Source organism: Peromyscus maniculatus, chromosome 14 (assembly GCF_049852395.1).
Source record: "Peromyscus maniculatus bairdii isolate BWxNUB_F1_BW_parent chromosome 14, HU_Pman_BW_mat_3.1, whole genome shotgun sequence".
Taxonomy (NCBI): domain Eukaryota; kingdom Metazoa; phylum Chordata; class Mammalia; order Rodentia; family Cricetidae; genus Peromyscus; species Peromyscus maniculatus.
The window spans coordinates 34,165,029-34,184,357 of NC_134865.1; the positions used below are offsets into that span (position 1 = coordinate 34,165,029).

The 19,329-nt window shown below is 42.4% G+C and overlaps 1 protein-coding gene across 6 annotated transcripts in view; it reads left to right on the forward strand.

The window, feature by feature from the left end:
- Lrrc72 (leucine rich repeat containing 72) overlaps nt 1-19,329 on the forward strand; it is a 53,300-nt gene that overhangs the window by 19,905 nt on the left and 14,066 nt on the right. For 3 of the 6 annotated variants that reach the window (XM_042260705.1, XM_042260706.2, XM_076550763.1), the window contains one exon: nt 13,323-13,433. In XM_042260705.1, the coding sequence (XP_042116639.1) occupies nt 13,323-13,433 (111 nt within the window). Of the gene's footprint in view, nt 1-4,480; nt 4,576-12,103; nt 12,186-13,322; nt 13,434-19,329 lie in introns of those variants that run through there. The other 3 variants (XM_006983943.3, XM_042260707.2, XM_076550762.1) reach the window with 2 other exon arrangements.

Consider the following 19,329-nt stretch of genomic DNA (forward strand, 5'->3'; position numbering starts at 1 on the left):
AAGGCAAATGTTCTACTCACTGGAGTTCATCCCCAGCCCCTAAATGTGCATTTTATATATACCTTTTTATATGTAATCCAGTAAAACTATATATCTGTGTATGTTTTATGTAAAAGATGCATCTTTTATATTACCCTCATATGATTAGATTCACTTTAGTTTAATGTGTTTATATGTATGTGTATGCACACATGTGTGCCATGCTGGCTGAGGCCAGCAGAGATGAAGTTATGAGCTGTCAGATACGGGTACCCAGAACCAAACTCTAGTCTTCTGTAAGAGCAGTAAGTGATCCTAACTGAGCCATCTCTCCAGCCCATATTTTTAACATATGAAAGTGTAACTGATACACAAATAACTGCATACATTAAAAATGTGCAACTCGGTAACTTTGAACAAATACATGCATCCATGAAACCATTGCCGGAACCAAAATATGCCTCACTTGAGATTCCAGGAGCCCTGTGGGTTGTGTTTGCTTGTTTGGGGGAAAGAACAGATAACATGAGATTTACCTCCTAGTCAAATATTTAAATGTACTACAGGTACCATATCTCACAGCAGGGTTCTAGAACTTATGCAGACCCATCAGTGACTTTCCTGTTTCCTTTCCTCCTGGCCACAATCATTGATCTCCACTTTCTGCTTCTAGGAGCTTGGCTACTTTAGAAACTTCATGAGTAAAATTTTACTGTCTCCATCCCTTCAGGATTGTCTTCTTTCACTTAGCATGGTGTCTTCCAAGTACTGACATGTCACGTTAGAGGATTTCTGTGTATTCTAAGACTAATGTATGTATGTATGACATTGTATGTAAACTACAGATTTTCTTTAATCCCTTCTCCTGTCAGTGGACATTTGGGTTTTTTTTTCACCCCTGAGCTATTTTGAATAATGCAGGAGTGAATGTGGGAGTGTGTGGTAACTCTTTGAGACCCTGATTTTGTTCTTTTGGACCCATACCGAGGAGTGAATTGCTGACCAGAGTGCGGGGATGCCCCCACAGCAGTCACACTTGCGGTGTCCCAAACAGTGCAGCAGAGACCCAGCTCTTCCATGTCCTTGACAACATGTTTCAGTTTTTATAACATTTGTCCTAAAAGGTGTGAGGCTACTAAAATGTTTATTACATTTTAATTTACTTATTTGGGGGTGGGGCAGGCACACCTGTACCATGGTTCCTGTGAAGGTCGGAGGGTAGCTTGCAGGAGTTGGGTCTCTCCTTCCACTGTGTTGGCCCCAGGGATCAAGAACAGGCTGACATGCTTGGCAGCAAGTGCCTTAACCCTCTGAGCATCTCAGCCTTACATATAGACCATTTCATGTTTTCTTTGTTTCAAAGACGAAAATCTCCTCCCATACCTTCTAGCATGGGAATGATGGTGGAATTATCGCTGCTGTTGTTAATGATCTATCTATTATCTCTAAGTTAAACTTATTTCTGTGTATTTCTTTTAATCTCTTATGTCAGAATTTGACAAACTGGCTGTATTATAAGATGAAAGTCTAAAGGCTGGAGAGATGACTCCATGCTTAAGAACACCCACTGCTCTTGCGGGACACCTAGGTGCAGTTCCAAGCACGCACATCTGATGGCTTACAGCTGCCTATGATTCCAGGTACATGGCATCCAATGACCTCTTCCAGCCTCCATTGGGCATCTGCATGTACCAGGTGCACATAAATATGTACACAGTCTCTCTCTCACACACACACAAATTAAAAAAACATTTAAGATAAAAAATCTACTGTGCATAGTAGTGCATGCCTTTAATCCCAGCAGCCAGAGGCAAAGGGAGAAGAGGGAGGCAGGTGAATCTCCATGATTTTGAGATCTACATGGCAAGTTCCAGGCCAGCCAGAGCTGTACAATAAGACTGTGTCTCAATAAAAGAAAAGGGATGAAAGTCTAAATGTTGATTGGAAGTGTAAGTATGTATGGTTTGGACTTGTCAATGCAAACCTCTCTGTAGGACTGTCTGCAGGGCAGAATTTAAGGGAACCCCAGTATTGTGATGCATGAGTCTCTTCTCCTAAGGTCAGAATCCTCAGGAAAGCCTTCAGCAATCCCCTGCCCCAAGGGAAAGACTTTGAGTATCAGGGCTTTGAAATCCAAGCTGGAGAAAATGGGCTGCAACTTGTCAGTAATCGACAGAGCATAATCTTTGGGGTCGGAATTACCTACCTCTAGCTCTACCAGGTGTCTCTTGTTTAACTGCCTTGGAACTCTTCTGCCCTGCTCTGTTCCATTCCATTCTACTCTTTTGTTCTGGTCTGATCTGGTCTGGTCTGGTCTGTTCTTTTCTGCTCTGGTCTGTTTTGTTCTGTTCTCATCCGTTCCATTCTGGTCTGTTGTGTTCTCATCTGGTCTGCTCTGGTCTCGTTTGGTCTGCTATGCTATGGCTCTGGTCTGGTCTGGTCTAGTCTGGTCTGGTCTGGTCTGATCTGTTCTCTTCTCTCTGTGTGGCAGGACAGTTAGGGCCTACTGATAGACTGGACACATAAGAAACAGAACGTTTACTTAATTCTCTCTTTATACATCACTACCAGTTCTGGAGTACTATGTGATATTCTTATGTATGTATACAGCATCATTAAATCATGCTAATTTGATATACTCATCATCTTAGTCACCTGTCGTTTTTATGTGAAGCATTTGAAACTGTTATTATGAAACATACAGTACACTGTTGACCATTGACAGTCTGTTCTATCTGAAACAAAGTAACCTTTTATCAATAACTCCTGATTCCCTCCCTTCTCAGACTCTACATACCCATCTTTCTGCATTACAGATTCAGCTTCTGTATATTACCCACATATAAGCAAGATCATAGGGTACTTGTCTTTCTGTGCCTGGCTTGTTTTACTTAGAATAATGGCTCCCAAGGCTCCTCTGTGTTGTCAAAATACAGGTTTCCTTTCTTCTTAAAGACTGACTAGTATACCATTCTTTATCCATCCACCCATTGAGAGTTGGGTTTCATATCTTGGTTATTGTGAATAATACTGCCGTAAAAATAGGAGTGCAGCTATCCCTCAAAATGCTCATCTCAACTCCTTTGGAGATATCTTATGGAGTGATATCTGAGTGAATATGTGTTATTGACATGAGCATGGCCATTCCAAGGACCCCAGTGCCTCAGACCCATGAGAATGCCAAGACTTGTCCCAGGCCAGGCTTAGGGGGATGGCAAGATATTCTCCCAGTTAGAGTTGGGATGTTGACATATGCAGAAAGTAACAACCTCGGCTGCCTCCTCCTGCATGAGTTCAGCCAGTGAGTGCTTATCTACAGATACCCCGAGATTCTATAAGCTGCCTCCTCCCTCAGTGTATAATAAACAGCAGTTTTCCCTGTTGTTTGTTTGTGTTCTTTTGGGGGCCCACCACCCAGCTCCCAAATAAATCACAAGCAGAGGCTTATTCTTAATTAAGAATGCACGGCCTTAGTTTGGCTTATTTCTTTTTTTAACTTTAACTTTTCTTAACTTAAACTTAACCCATCTATCTTGCCTCTGGGCTTTTCCTGTTCTCTTACTTCTGTAAATCTTACTCTTACTCCATGGCTTGCTGTGTAGCTCGGTGGCTGGCCCCTGAAGTCCCCCTCCTTCTCTGGCTCCTAGATCTCTCCTCCCAGATTTCTCCTCCTATTTATCCTCTCTGCCTGCCAGATCCACCTATTTCTTTCTCCTGCCTCACTATTGGGTGTTCATCTCTTTATTAGTCCACCAGGTATTTTAGACAGGCACAGTAACACAGCTTCAGAGTTAAACAAATGCAACATAAACAAACATAACCCATCTTAAAATAATATTCCCCAGCATTTCCTCTGACAGTGAGTCCCCATCAGAGCACACATCCCACCAGAACCTTCCTTCAGTGTGAAGTAGACAATGCCTTCTCCACCATCCCCCCTCCCCGCCCCCACTAGTGAGTCCTCATCAGAGCAGACGTTCCCCCAGATCCCAGCCTCCTGTGCGTGAGTCTGTAGGGACTTCATCCCCATTGCCTGTGCCAGCTCAATCATTAAGCAGCGGAAGTTGTGGCAGGTGATACAGTAGTTCATCAAGGAAAATCTATACCATTTTCCATGGCAATAACTAATTCATTTTCCTACCAACAATGTGCAGAATTCCTTTTTCTGTTTCCTGCATATCCTTATGAGCATTTATCACTCATCTTTTTTGATAAAAAGCTATTTTGACATGTGAGGCGATATAACATTGTGATTTTAGTTGGTATTTCCCTAAAGTTTAATCATGAGAGAATATTTTTGTATGTACCTGTTAGCCATGTTTATGATCTTCTTTTCATCAATGTCTGGCCAGGTCCTTTGTCCATTTTGTTTTTCTCTATGAAACACCTAGAGCTGGTATTTGTATTAATGAGACTCAGGTCCAATTGTGCACACTGTTAGGTAAATTCCTTTTTTTTTTTTTTTTCAGCTCCATGACTGGGTAAGAACAGAGCAATCTGCTATCTATAAGCTTGAAGTGTGACGGCTCTGGGTTAGGCTGATTTCTTGGAGACAACTGAGATGGCTGAGCCAATCTGCAATGTCTCTATGCAGAGGTGGGTTGAGGGGACACTAGGTGGCCACCTCGAAGGCTTCTAATGCCTGTCTCTGGCATGGCATTGCCCCTGCTCCCTTGCCATGCAGGTGTGCTCAGCCAAGAGCGGTTCTCTTCCTGGCCCCCACCCTCCCCAGCTCCCACCACACCCACGCCCCATCCTGGGCTTTCTGATCCACTGCCTGCCCAGAATGCACCGCAGCGGAGGGGAATCGGAGGAGCTTGGCGCCTCCCGTAGAGCTCCAGGGGCCGGGCTCCCACAGCCACTCTCCTTTGCCCATTTTCAGTCCAGCTGTTTACCTGCTCTGGCTTTTGTTTCTTTTTCTTTTCTTGGTTCCTAACATGCTTTACCTATTAATCTTTCATTGGATATATGATTTGCAGATGTCTCCTCCCATTCTGTGGGCTGTTTCTTCAAGTTGTTCGGTATTTCTTTGTCATAGTGAAGCTTTTTAGTTTACTGCCCTGTCTTTCGTCTTTTTTTGCTCCTGTTACTTGTGCTTTGAGAATTATACCAAAAATCCATTGCCAGATCAATGTATGTGGCTCTTTCTGTGTTTTCTTCTAGTTGTGTTACCTTTAGATCTTATAACTTTATTATGAAATGATTTTTTTCATACAGCATGAGATGAGGATCTAAATCCCATTCTTCTACATGTGAACAGCCACTTTTTCCAAAAACATTTACAGAGGGGACTACCCTTTGTCTATGTGTGTTCTTGGTGCCATCTCAAAAAACAGCTGAGAAGCTGGAAAACAGCTTTGGCAGTTAAGAGCACTGGCTTCTCTTCCAGAGGGCCAGAGTCAGATTCTCAGCACCCACATGGTGGCTCACAACTCTCTGTAACTCCAGCTCGAGGGGATCTGATGCTCCCTTTGGGGCTCTGGGGTACTACATGCAGGTGGTGAACAGGCATGCAGGCAAAACATTCACACATTTAAAATAAAAAATAATTTTAAAATATCAATTGACAAACATATGGATTTGTTTCTGGGATGGCTTTATTGCTCAGTGTTTCTCATTTTATGTTGGTGACAGTTGTTCTCTATACTGTTTTAAAATCAGGGAGTAAAATGGATCTGGTTTTATTGCTTTTGTTCAAGAGATTTTGGCTATTTAGGGACTTTTGTGGGTACATGTGAATTTAATGATATTTTTCTCTGTTTTTAAAAAGTGTCATTGGAAAACTGATTGAAATTGCATTGCTTTGGGTAGTATGGACATTTTTACATTAATTTTAAGGCATGGACATGGCATGTCTTTCTATTTATTTATAAAACGGGGTGGGTTTTTTTTGCCTCTAAATAGGCAAAAATTAAATTTAAAAATTAAAATTACATATAAATATTCTTATTGTTATTACTACTATAAATACTATTATTTTCTTAATCTCCCTCTGGTATCATTTCTTATTGTTAAATAGATGTTGAGTTTTGTCTCATTTTCTTGTAATGCTGGGGATTGACCTTGGGGCCCTGTCCATGCCAGGCAAATATTCTACTACTGAGCCACATCCCCAGCCTTATTAACATCTAGAAGTACAACTAATTTTGTGTGCTTATTTTGTGTCTTATGACTTTATTTAACCCATTGATCAGTCCTAACAGATTTTTTAAATGTTTTATCAGTATATATTAATTATACATAATGCTGGATTTCAATATAACATCTTTACACATGTACATAATAAACCAGTTTAATAGGGTTTTCTTAGGGGTGGTCTTCAGTACTTCTACATTTAATATTCTGTCATCAGCATATAAAGATAACTTCATTTTTTCCTCTTCTTTTTGTTCTAGGACTTTTATTAGTATGTGGGAAGTGCTGAGAGCATAGAACAAGCTTTCAGCTTTTCACATCTGGAACTGATGTGAGCTCATCATATACATATTGTGTTGAGGTCCAAATCTAATCTACTGAAAGTTTTGACTGTGTGATTTGGAGGTCACCTGACAAGTCAAAAGTCTTGTGGTCTTATTTTACAATCACACAACACTTTGGAAGCCAATCTTTTCATTATTATACGTACATGAAAGAGAGGATTCTACATTCTTCTGTTTCTTTGTATTTCAGGTCAAGTATTTTGAGATACATTTAGACGTCTTGGGAGGTGATGGCTAAAATACAAGAAATAAATTAATTTATAGAATATTTTCATGCCTCAACCTAATTTACAAGCAAATGACTGTATGAATGATAGGTCATTTATACAGAAGTACCACCAAGTTAAAGAGCCTGACGCTTGACAGTGCTTGGCTGGGTCATCAGTCAGGCTTAGATCTGAATCTTCACTTTGCTATTTATACGTTCAGAAAGTTGTTTAACTTTTTTGAGGTTTAGTTTCCTCCTGGAGAGATGGTAGAGAAAATAAATAACATAAAATAAATAATATAGTCCTTTCTGGAGGATCATACTAGAAAATACCTGCAAAAGCATCTGGCTTAACGCCTTACCTGTAATAAGCAATGAGTGTCCTCTTTCTGAAATATTTATGTCATGTGTATGTGTGTGCCTCAGTGTATGTGTGTGCACCACATGTGTGCATTAACTTGCAAATATCTGAAGAGGGTATCAGATCCTCTAGAATTGGGTTTACATGCAGTTGTGAGGCACTGTGTAGGTACTGGGACCCAAACCCAGATCTTCTGCTAGAGCAGTTAGTGCTCTTAACTACTAAGGAGCACCTCTCCAGTGCCATATTCTGTTTCTCTCTTCTCCTTGGCCCTAAGTCACCAGCCCTCAACTCTCAGCTGTTTATTTCCCTTCTTTTGGGTGTTTGATGTTGTTCAAAGGGTTTTTTTTTTTGTGTTTTTTTCTTTGTTTGTTAGTTAGTTTGTTTAGTCTTTCAAGACAGGGTTTCTCTGTGTAGCTTTGCGCCTTTCCTGGAACTTGCTCTGTCGCCCATGCTGGCCTCGAACTCATAGAGATCCACCTGCCTCTGCCTCTCGAGTGCTGGGATTAAAGGCAGGCACCACCACTGCCCGGCTGTTCAGAGGGTTTTCATTGTCACATTGGAAAGTGTGTGCTATGGGCATCTACCAGTTATGGGCTAGGGATGCTACTGTGTGTACTTCTGTGTCCAGGTTGCCCCAAGCCGTAACCAGCCAAGACTCATCCAAATGCCCAGCAGTAGCAAAGATGGAGCAACCTTGCTCTAGAACCACTGTTCTAGAGTGTGATTGCTTCATTTTTGATTCATACTGGTCTTCATCTTCCCCAGCAGCTTCCTAGAAGTACTTTACATTCAAGAGCTCAAATGAATTAATAATAATGGTTAAATAAACAAAGAAAAATTACTTGCTTAATAATGTAATGTATATAATGCCAAGCTTTGAATTAAGGTCCATGATTTGTGAATGTTGCACTAAATATAAATTGTACCACCATAAGATTCTTCTTTAGAAAGGAAAATGTAGATTTTTAATGGGTAGCTGTGTTACCATTTTATTTTAATAATGACTTGAGTATCATAATTTTCTCATTCTGTTTCTGGCTTTAACAACCTGCTAAGTTTCCGTATAATTTAAATTACATGAATTATACCTTGGAACCATCTCATTTTCTTCCATCCCCATTAGTTTACTTCAGGATCCTATATGTTCTCCTGAATTACAGTAATGCCTTCCTGACTTATCTCCTGCCAAAACAGAGTTTTATCTTGACATTTCCTTTCTGACATCAAGTTGGATGATGGTGCTCTTCTGCTGCATGTCTTTAAGAGTTTCTCAGTGTCATCATGATCTGCCCTGGTTTCTTTCCTTCCCACCTCATCCCCCTTACCTCAACACAGAGAACAGTCTTTATATTGCAATAATCGTGGCCCATAAATGTTAATATCCTGGGAAAACTAGGAGTCTAGATCTGAGGTGACACTACCAGGGTCGACAGCATCCTTCCTAATGTAAGAGAAAGGAGCCTCCACTCTTCAGAAATGGCTGTAAACATGTATGCGGGAGTGACAGGAAAGCATCACAGTTAGTGCAGTGTGAGTTTCCCATGCTGGTGGTTACTATTAGAGCAGGGCACGGTGAGGGAACAGGACAGAGGCAGTGGATTCCTGCTGGAAGCCAGTAGGAAAAGCACAAAGGGACAGGCAGTCAAGGGGAACTTCCTTCACTACTTGGGATGGTTCTTCCTACCTTGGGAAGTCATACTTCCCCGGGTGTAGCTAGAGTTTTCCTGCCTGGCCCACAGTCAGGACAAATCTCTGTCACCTAACAGTCCCCCAGCCGCTCAGACCCAAACAAGTAAACACAGAGACTTATATTGCATACAAACTATATGGCCGTGGCAGGCTTCTTGCTAACTGTTCTTATAGCTTAAATTAATCCATTTCCATAAATCTATACCTTGCCATGTGCTTCATGGCTTACCGGCATCTTCACATGCTGCTTGTCCTGGCAGTGTCCGGCAGTGACCCCTTCCGCCTTCCTGTTCTTTCTTTTCTCCTCTCTGTTAGTCCCGCCTATACTTCCTGCCTAGCCACTGGCCAATCAGTGTTTTATTTATTGACCAATCAGAGTAATTTGACATACAGACCAACCTACAGCACCCCTGACCTTTGTGAAGCTGTGGCAGCGTTAGAGTGATCTCTCATGATTTGGTGGAGATAAGCCTGGGAGATGAGATGAGCAGTATCTGTGCCTATTATGGCATCATAAATTGTGAGCACTGCCAATAGAAGAAGTTGAAGAAAATTTGTCAATGTAGCCTTCATCCTTTGGATGCAACCTGAAAATGGCTTTGCTGAACTATGAAAGGGACACTCACTTTCAATAAAATGCTCCAAGACTGCTGGTTTGGCATCTGTATAACTGACTATCCATCAAATTATAAAACAGGTCTTCTTAACAATAATAACAGATTCCAGCTTTAGAAAAATAAGTTTATATTCATGATCAAGTTTGTCTATATTTAAAAACCATGTGACTAGGGAGGCAGAGCCAGGCGGATCTCTGTGAGTTCGAGGCCAGCCTGGTCTCCAAAGTGAGTTCCAGGACAGGTGCAAAGCTACACAGAGAAACCCTGTCTTGAAAAACCAAAAAAAAAAAAAAATGTGAAACTTGATCAGTAATTATTTCATGAGGATCCTCTCCCTAGCATTTTATATTTATAGTCCTATATTGAGCAGTAAAGCAAATACTCTAAAATTTAATTATCAGCTACTCTTAGAATATATCTTCCTCTGCCTGTGCTCTACTGTGTCTCACCATAATTCAAACAAAGAAGTGAATTTTTTTTTTTTTTTGAGATTGCAGAGTTGGGGCTAATGACGCAGCTCGGAGGGTAAGGGCACCTGCCACTAAGCCTGATGACCTGAGCTCAAGCCCCAGGAACCACAAAGTAGAAGGAGAGAAGCAACTTCTGCAAATTGTCCTCTGACCCCCAGACATGCACCCATACATATGCACAAAAATAAACTAATTAAAGTGTGAGAAAATTAAAACAAGATTTCTAGCATAGTGGTGTTCCCTTTGCGGTGACATAAGGGAGGCCTTCTGACGTGTCTTAGCACTGAGTGCCCATATCACTCACACGTGTGTATGTATGTATGTATGTATGTATGCACATATATAGCACTTAACAGTGCACCTGAGACATTTTCAGGAGGATTTTTGACTTTTGACATTTGAAACAAATCTTAAAATAAGATATGGGCTGGCAGAGAGGGGCTAGAGTGATGGCCCAGTGGTTTAGAGCACTTGTTGCTCTTGCAGAGGACCTGGGTTTTATTCCCAGCACTCATGTGGTAGTGGATAAATTGCTAGCTGTGAGTGCATGAGGACCTGACTTTGAATCCCTCAAACCCACACAAACCTGGACATCTGTAATCTCGGTGCTCTTGTGGTGAGATGGGAGGCAGAGACAGAACCCCCAGAAGTTTACAGGACTGATAGACTAGCAAACACAACAGTGAACAAAAAGAGACTATCTCAAGCAAGGTAGAAGTAAGAAGTGACATCACAGCATGTTCTCTGATTTCTACGTGTGCATCCGGACACACACCCAAACATACACACATGAATATGCACACACGAAGTAAGATGCGCATTCAACCTAATGTTAGAAGGACATGGCTGTGGGAAGGAGAATGGAAGGACATGGCTCCTTTCCTTAAGGAAGAAGACACACAATTGGAGAACTGGAACGATTCACTGTACTAGTTAAATGTGGACATGGTCAGGAAGATGAGACTCACGGGAAACTGAACAAAGAACAGAGGAACGGAAGGACTGGGGCCATGCTGTGGCTTCTGGGCTAGCTGTGGCTGTGGCTCCTGTTCTAGCTGTGGCTGTGGCTCCTGGGCTAGCTGTGGCTGTGGCTCCTGTTCTAGCTGTGGCTGTGGCTCCTGGGCTAGCTGTGGCTGTGGCTCCTGGGCTAGCTGTGGCCATGGCTCCTGGGCTAGCTGTGGCCGTGGCTCCTGGGCTAGCTGTGGCTGTGGCTCCTGGGCTAGCCGTGGCCGTGGCTCCTGGGCTAGCTGTGGCTGTGGCTCCTGTGCTAGCTGTGGCTGTGGCTGTGGCTCCTGGGCTAGCTGTGGCCATGGCTCCTGGGCTAGCTGTGGCCGTGGCTCCTGGGCTAGCTGTGGCTGTGACTGTGGCTCCTGGGCTAGCTGTGGCTGTGGCTGTGGCTCCTGGGCTAGCTATGGCCATGGCTCCTGGGCTAGCTGTGGCCGTGGCTCCTGGGCTAGCTGTGGCTGTGGCTCCTGGGCTAGCTGTGGCTGTGGCTGTGGCTCCTGGGCTAGCTGTGGCTGTGGCTGTGGCTGTGGCTCCTGGGCTAGCTGTGGCTGTGGCTCTGGCTCTGGCTCTGGCTCTGGCTCCTGTTCTAGCTGTGGCTGTGCCTGTGGCTGTGCCTGTAGCTGTGGCTGTGGCTCCTGCTCTAGCTGTCAGCACCAGCCCTGCTTAGCAGAGTTTCCTCCTTTATTTAGGGCTCAGAGGCCTCTGCTTCTGTGGATGCAAAAGACATTGACACAGCAGAAGAGGTGTTCTATAGAGCAGGGAAAAAAGAAAGCTTAGCATTGGGCCATTACTAAGAAGTTCTGGACCAGTTGGGAGATGCCGGAAGGTCAAAGAATGATTTCATAAAAATCTCAAAAGAATGTGAAAATGTATCTGAACCTTACACGTGATCAGAAGTGTACCGGGAAGAAAGGCTGTGGGGGCAAAGGGAAACTATGGAGCCCACAGATGTAGACGTGGCCCTGCATTATCTTAGAGAGCCCTTGGCTCACAGTAACAGAGGAAGGCTTGGTGTGTGGAAGACCGGCGACCATCCGGGACACAACTGGGTAGAAAGAAAACCTCAGGCCAGGTGACAGTGGCTCTGAAAGCCAGGTGATTGTTTGGCCCAGATGTGCTCAGAAAACTTTGTTGTTAAGTTGCTTGAAAACACCCTTTCTATCACACAGCTGTGACAAAAAGTGTTTCAGGTACAACTTGTAGCCCAGTCCAAAAGACCACAGTAATAATGGTTGTTAAAAGCCGTACTTCCATTGTCTTAGGATTACAAATGTATCATTTTTCATTTTCAGCTGCAAGGGATAGCATTTTTAACTAGAAACTATTGTCTGACAGAACTGTATCTAAACAACAATGCAATATTTGAGATAGAAGGTATGTTCCAAACTTACTTTCTTGATTAAATGATTTTCAATTAAATAATAACTTAACTATAATGATTGCTAAGAACATATAAAACTCTTTCATCATGTCTACTAAAATATGTAATTATTTAAATCACCATTTGTGCATTTAATTTTTAAAAATATGTTAGACCACTTTTTAGTTCAATATGATATGTCTTACTCAAAATTTAAAAGCAGTATTTTTTTACAGCACTACCATTCTACTATAGTTGTACACAAACTAGCTGCTGTGGAACCTAACTTTAACAGCATTTAGGAGTAAGAATAAATATAAAAACTATACGTTGTCTTAAAATTCTTTATTTGCTGGGGTTTTATTAGCCAAGTCCCTGCTTCCACTGACTTAATTTTATAGCAGTCTCCATGCTGACAGTTAGTTTCAGGCCAGGTATAAAGTGTATGACAGGTCGTGATCAGGAGACACGATGGATTGCTGGAGAAAGCACTTGGCTATAAAATAACCACGGAACCAAAATGTCAAACACCCATGATAAGCTCTTATACTGGCAAGGAAGGAAACATTCCAATTTAACTATAATTTGATTATCACATGAATTCACCCTACTTTCATTTATGTTAAAAAATGAATTAAGGGGTTGGGAATTTAGCTCAGGGGTAAATTCAGGAAAACAAAAATGAAATGAATATATATATATATATATATATATATATATATATATATTCTCATTCTGCAAATAGCCAAGCAATTTGCAAAGGATGCAGTGAATGAATGAGAAACTGTTCTTTGATATGTACTGTATTTCTAAGTAACATTGGTTTACGTGTACAGACACATACATTGCAAAAAAAACAAACAGAGAGAACATAACTCAAACATGAAATTTAAACAACCCAAATAGTTGCCACAGGAAAGCAACTGAAGCAGCAACAGTAGCAAGAAATGACTCCGCAGCCCACATCACAGACAATTTTCATTGCCGCATGCTTGACCATAGTTCAGGATATCATTGCCAGGCATTTCCTTTTTTAACAGCTATAATGCATTTTCTTGCTTAGTTACAACATCTATTTACTATGAAAAGATGCTTATTTATATTTGTCAATTTAAAAAGTGCAATTCAGCCCAAACCCTTTTGTGTTTCAGGCCTGCATAATCTGCCCTCGTTGCATATTCTTATGTTGCACCACAATGAGCTAACCAGCATTGACGCTACGGTGAAGGAGCTGAAGGGGATGCAGGACCTGAAGACCCTAAGTATGCACTGCACTCCTGTGCCTGTAGATTGAGACAGTGGTCGCACAGGATGTCTATGTTCCTTCCTGAAGTCCAGTTTAGGGAAGCCGGCTTGCTGCTGGAACGCATAGCCCATTCTCTAGAATGTGACTAGACTTTATTCTTTTTTTAACACATACTTTTGAACGAGCAACAGGTAGAAAAGAATTATTAGAAGAATGATAGGTCCTGAAAGATGAAAATGGCAAAATTAACAAGTGGGGATCTGTGTGTCCCAATCTACTCTTGGGGTTTCATCTCAAGTCACTTGCATTGTTCCATTTATAGGAACTACCTCTACCAGGTACAGCTGGACAGGTGGAGGCGAGAGGCAGATGTTCTTAAGTGGGTTTCATCTCAGGGCTGGGGAGATGAGGGAATTCAGGGTGATGGGTGAAATGGAAGGGGTATGTGTTTCTCTGGGGTGATCAAATGTTTTAAAACTGATTATAACAATGAGTGATTCGAATCATTGCACTACTGAATATGTATGAACTATGCATCTTAAGTGGTAAGTATAAGTGACATTGAGGTGTATATTAATAAAGTAAATTAACAGACAAAAAAGAACGTTGAAGTTTCCCCATGTTTGAGAAACAGCCTTCATTCACAACTGTTGAGTCGTGCCCAGCATGGCACTGACTGCTGTATATATGTAGGAATAGATCAAAAATAATCAGCGAAGTTCACCTCTCAATGTGCTTATAGTCTTGAAAGGTTAATAAACATGCACACAGCTCCAAGACAAGGCAGAGGATTCCAGGTGTCACATGTGGAAAGACTCGTGACCAATGAGGTTTGCAGACCTGAGCCTGGAGACCTCTGCTTGTCAAGACACAGGCATATTTCCTTATTTGTCTTTCAGAATTGTGTAAACTAATGTTGATGGTAAATGTTCTGATCAGATCAACACATAGAGGAACTCAAGCTCCTGCAGCTTTTTTCTGTCATCAGGAACATCTCATGTATTTAAGGGGAAATGACTCATGGGACCAAAGTAGACTTTTAAAAATCCAAATCGTGAAAATCACCAAATCACATAAAGTTCTTGGCAAGTCAGTGATTACCTTAGAAATTTTTCCCAATTCTGATGTTCCATCGGAGTCTTGAATTGACCTGCCTATTTATCTAATCCTCCCATGTCAATCAAATGTTTCCACAGCTTAAGGAATATGCTAGGCCCATGCTAGGTCTATGCTAGACCTCTTACTATCACTGTTCTTCTATAAAATGGGCTCATAGCTATCACCCAGAATCTCTTCAAACACTGAGATAATTCTCCAAAGCAATTCTTAAGAAGAAGTTCTTGTCATTGATGCCACTTTGAAACAGGAAAAACAAATTGTTGTATATGTAGGATATAAATAAAATAATTAAGAAGTTGCTTAGAGTCTAGAAATTCTAAGTGGTAAATAGACTCAATACAACTGCTGCTTTAAACAATAATTATCATAGTAATATTTCTGATGTCCTTCCTGTTAAGAAACTGTTTTCTTACAATACTATTTAAATTTTCACAGCAATTCTATGATGAGGTTAAACTTATTCTCTCCTCAGTGGTGAAGATACAAGGTTCAGAGATTTATCAAATTACTAGTATTAGAACACATCTACGCCTTGTTTTATTGATCATTTATCGATTGATTGATTCATTCAATCTGATTCTGTATTTATTAACAGATCCTAAAGTAGAAGAAAAGGCTGATTTGGGTTTCTATTGGGTTTAGAATTTTATAACTTGTAGACTAATGATTTAGATTCATGAAGGAGCTTGGTGAAAAACTATTTGTACAATTTGCTGCAGGTAAAACTTAATCACTTAAGTAAAGTTGTGCTATAAAACAACATCTGGAGGACAATATGTAATGTCGGCCTTTGTAGGGAACAGGGCTGTGCATTGAACCAGGATGCCTGGTTCAGAGCTGAATGTACCTGAAATCCAACCCAGGTCCTGGTGTCAAGGGTACATATGAGCACACATGAGTCAGGCCGGGGTTAGGGAGAAAATACCCACGTTCTTTAAAGGCCAGTCTGGCAATAAAACATCCATGTTATTACTGGTCATGACCGTTAAAATCACCTCTACTTAAAACCATGATGACATCATCCAAGTTAGAGTAACATGTTCCACCTGAGGAACTTGTCATGCCGTCATTTCCTTGAATTCAGTTAAAAAGAAAGCTCTTTCTGGAAATGCCCTATTCCGGTTGCAGATATTTCATGAGGAAAGTGTGCACTCAGCAGACATATAACATGTGTGCTGTGATGTCCTCACACTAGGTTCTTAGAAGCCTCATTTGCCATCTTAGAATGGACTCAGCTCCCTAAAATGAGAAAACTATGCATTTTCAAATGTTGTAATTTTTCTCTTTTCAAGTAAGAAAACCATGTAAAAATCTAAAGTGTTACTACTTCAATCGTAAGTTCTTCCGAGGGTGAGAAAACAGCCTAGGGGAAAGGCTCCATCCCATTTCAACACTGCACCCTCCTCTGGCATTTATGAGAAAAATTGCCAGCAATTGCCCAGGAGACGGAGGGCTGGGAGCCTCAGGGAGGCCTGAAGCCAGAAGCAGAGTGTGAGGTCTGCTGCTTGGAATTCCTGTCTTCCAGGCCAGGCAGGGCCCCACCTCAGCTCTCCAGGAGGTCTACCTTTCCACACCCTCCTGTGCAGTTGTGGCTTTCTCTTTGCTTCTGCTCTCCAAACTGCAAAAGGGAATCCTCCCGTGTCTCGATCTGCTGTACCAGGAATGAGTTCTTCTCCCTGTCAGTCGCCTGCTCTTTTACCAGCATGTCTTAGTTAGAGTTCTACTGCTGTCATGAAACGCCATGGCCAAATGCAAGCTGGGAAGGAAAGGGTTTATTGGCTTATATGTCCACATTTCTGTTCATCCCTGGAGGAAGTCGGGACAGGAACTCAAACAGGGCAGGAACCTGGAGGCAGGAGCTGATGCAGAGAACATGGAGGAATGCTCTTACCGGCTTCATCCACATGGCTTGCTCAGCCTGCTTTCTTATATATCCCAGGACCACCAGCCCAGGAATGTCCCCAGACACAGTGGTCTGGGCCCCCTCACATCAATCACGAGTTAAGAAAATGCTCTGCAGGCTTGCCTACATCCTGATCTGATGGAGGTGCTTTCTCAGCTCAGGTGTCCTTTCAGACAGCTCTAGCTTGTATCAGGTTGACATACAGCTAACTAGCACACAACACCAAATGAAAAACATCAATACGGCACTTAACCCATTCCTTTGCTCTTAAACTTTGCTGCCGTCTCTCAAACTTTCTCCATTTCACTAAATCCACTTAGCAACTTCCATTTCCTCACAGGCAAGACCTCCCTGTTGGAGTTTGAGGGAGCAGCCGTGTTAGAGGGGCTCCGTGCTTCCACAGGCCCTGCCCTCCAGCATTCTCTCTTCTTGCTGTCAGCAATGTGCTCTTCTCAGCTGTTGATAAAGGGCAAGGAGAAGAAGGAGGCTACGAAGGAGGCGGGCCTCAGGGACTCTTCTTCTCAGTCCATCTCTAACGCCCTTGGGGGTGCTGGGCTGCCTCTTCCCAACCAGACAGTCTATGAGGCCAGCAGAACTCCCAGATCGTCCCCGGATGCCTATGTGAGGAAGAGAAGCTTTGCTGCTCCCCTGGCCATCTCCGCTCTACCCCAGTTTTCCTGCTAACCCAAGGATGATTGCCTTACTCGGTGTGTTGAGTGATAGCCCACAAACTTGCTTAGAAGCAGATAGTGCTAACCGGAGAGATGGCAAGCCAGCTTGGTGTGACTTCAAAATCCAGCTGCCTGATCACTGATTAGCAAGCTGAACTTCCTTCCACAGGGTGATGCTCTGTATGAGTTTTTAATTCCCTCATACCATTATCCCCATTTATTAAAACAGATGTGTTGTTTCTTTGTTGATTGTATCAGCTATTTTCCCCTTTGGGGGAAAAAAAAGGGTCTCCCATGTAGCCCAGGCTGATGTCTAACTCCAAATGTAGCCAAGGATGACCTTGACCTTGTGATCCTCCTGCCTCCACCTTCACTGGGCTTCGATTCTATGTATATATTACTACACCTTGTTTTATGGAGTGCTGAGGACTGAACTCGGAGCTTCACACTAGACAAGGACTATAGCCACCCAGCTCTGAGCCCAGTCTACATCGACTTTTTTCTAAAGTGTTTTGAGAATATTTGGGTCTTTGGGCTGGAGAGACGGCTCAGCTGACAAAGGCCAAGGCTCACAACCAAAAAGACAAGGCTGTGTGGGTCTGTTTCCATGATGACTTTTAAGTTCTCCTTTCAAAGTTGCTTTTTTTTTTTTTTTTAAATCATTGGGAGCCAATTATTTAGATGACTCTATCGTTCTCTGTCTTCCTCTCATCTCTCATTAAGGAACTCCGCACGTGTGACTCATCTAACTCAAGTTGGTGCAGTAAGGTGGCAGAGACATTTTGATATATTATTGGGTAAATGTAAATTGCTTAGACTCCGACTTCCAAATTAAGATAAGCAAGACAGTGCTGGCGCCACTGGGGTGTGCCCCGTGAGTAGCCTAGAGGGAGAGGGGGATTAAATAGTATTAACCTATTGAAAGCGAAAGTGTAAGCAATTTTGCCTCATAGCTGCTGCAGGAATGTGCCCATACATCACACAAAGCTTTCAGAACACTCAGACACAGGAAACTGATTTCATAGCTCAGAAACTTAATTTATGGTAATTTTAGGACCAGCCATCCAAAATGCATAAATCCAGAATGTTTAATAGTTACTAGCATAAATGTGGAAGGTGGGGAGAAAGGGAGATAAAAATAAGTTTCCTTCCTTCTAAAATGCAAGAGCTAGGGGAAAAAAGCGAAGAAGAATGGTGAAATGTCTTCCAAATTACTCAGATCAACCTGTTTTTCTCAGAAACGTCCTCAGAGGCTAGGTGGCTGTTGTTTTCCTCCTTTCTGCCCCATGGTTTCTGTTTTCAGATGGCATGGAATGAACCTCAGTGAGAGTGCATGGCCTCGCTACCTGGCTGCCTTGGTCACCAGCGATGCAGTGCTGAGCTGATTTCGATGCTTATTTAGTTAGGTGAAGTTAGCCGTGGCTCTGTCAAGTGCTCATCCCACAAGCATGAGATCTGAGCCCTGTCCCCAGAACCCATCGAAAACTGTGGAGAGTGGTGGTGCCTGCCTGTGATTCCAGCTCTGGGGCAGCAGAGAAAGGAGGACCCCCCGCCCCCCGGGGTCTCCTGCCTAGGCTAGTTGGTGATTGTGTGCCTTTTCAAATCTGCCTTTCAAATCCGTTCAATGTTGATCATGCAGTCCCCTCTCCCATGCTGATAACCACTTGTTTCCACTTCAAGTTCCGTGTGTGTGTGTGTGTGTGTGTGTGTGTGTGTGTGTGTGTGTGTGTGTGACTGGTCTGGAATTTTTTCTTTGTCATTTCCTCTAACTTCCCCCAATACACACATTTGTTTGGTCCCCCGGCTCTACATCTTCCTTCATCTTCCCTGTCCATTAACTCGTGTTTACTGTGCAGCAGGTCTCTGCCTTACTGACTTCATCTCCCTTTAAAGCTCATGCACGGATTTGACTAGCCAGAAAAGCTTGTGTTGATACAACACACATCTCAATGTCTTTTACTGACAGAGAATAACATCCGGGTATTGTTTATCTTCAGTTTTGAGTGAGTTTGTTGTTTTTCAAACATGCCTCTCCAACCTTCTTTATGTTGCAAACTATGCATTCTAAATGTTGATCAGTTCTTATGGGCTTTGGATGCTTGATATTGTCACCCATTTATTAAAATCCTCTGTTTTATGGAGAGTCTAGGAGCAGTGCTCTGAAATTGAACAAGTGAGTAAAGGACCACGTTTCTTGAGTGGCATGGCTGTGTAGGAGC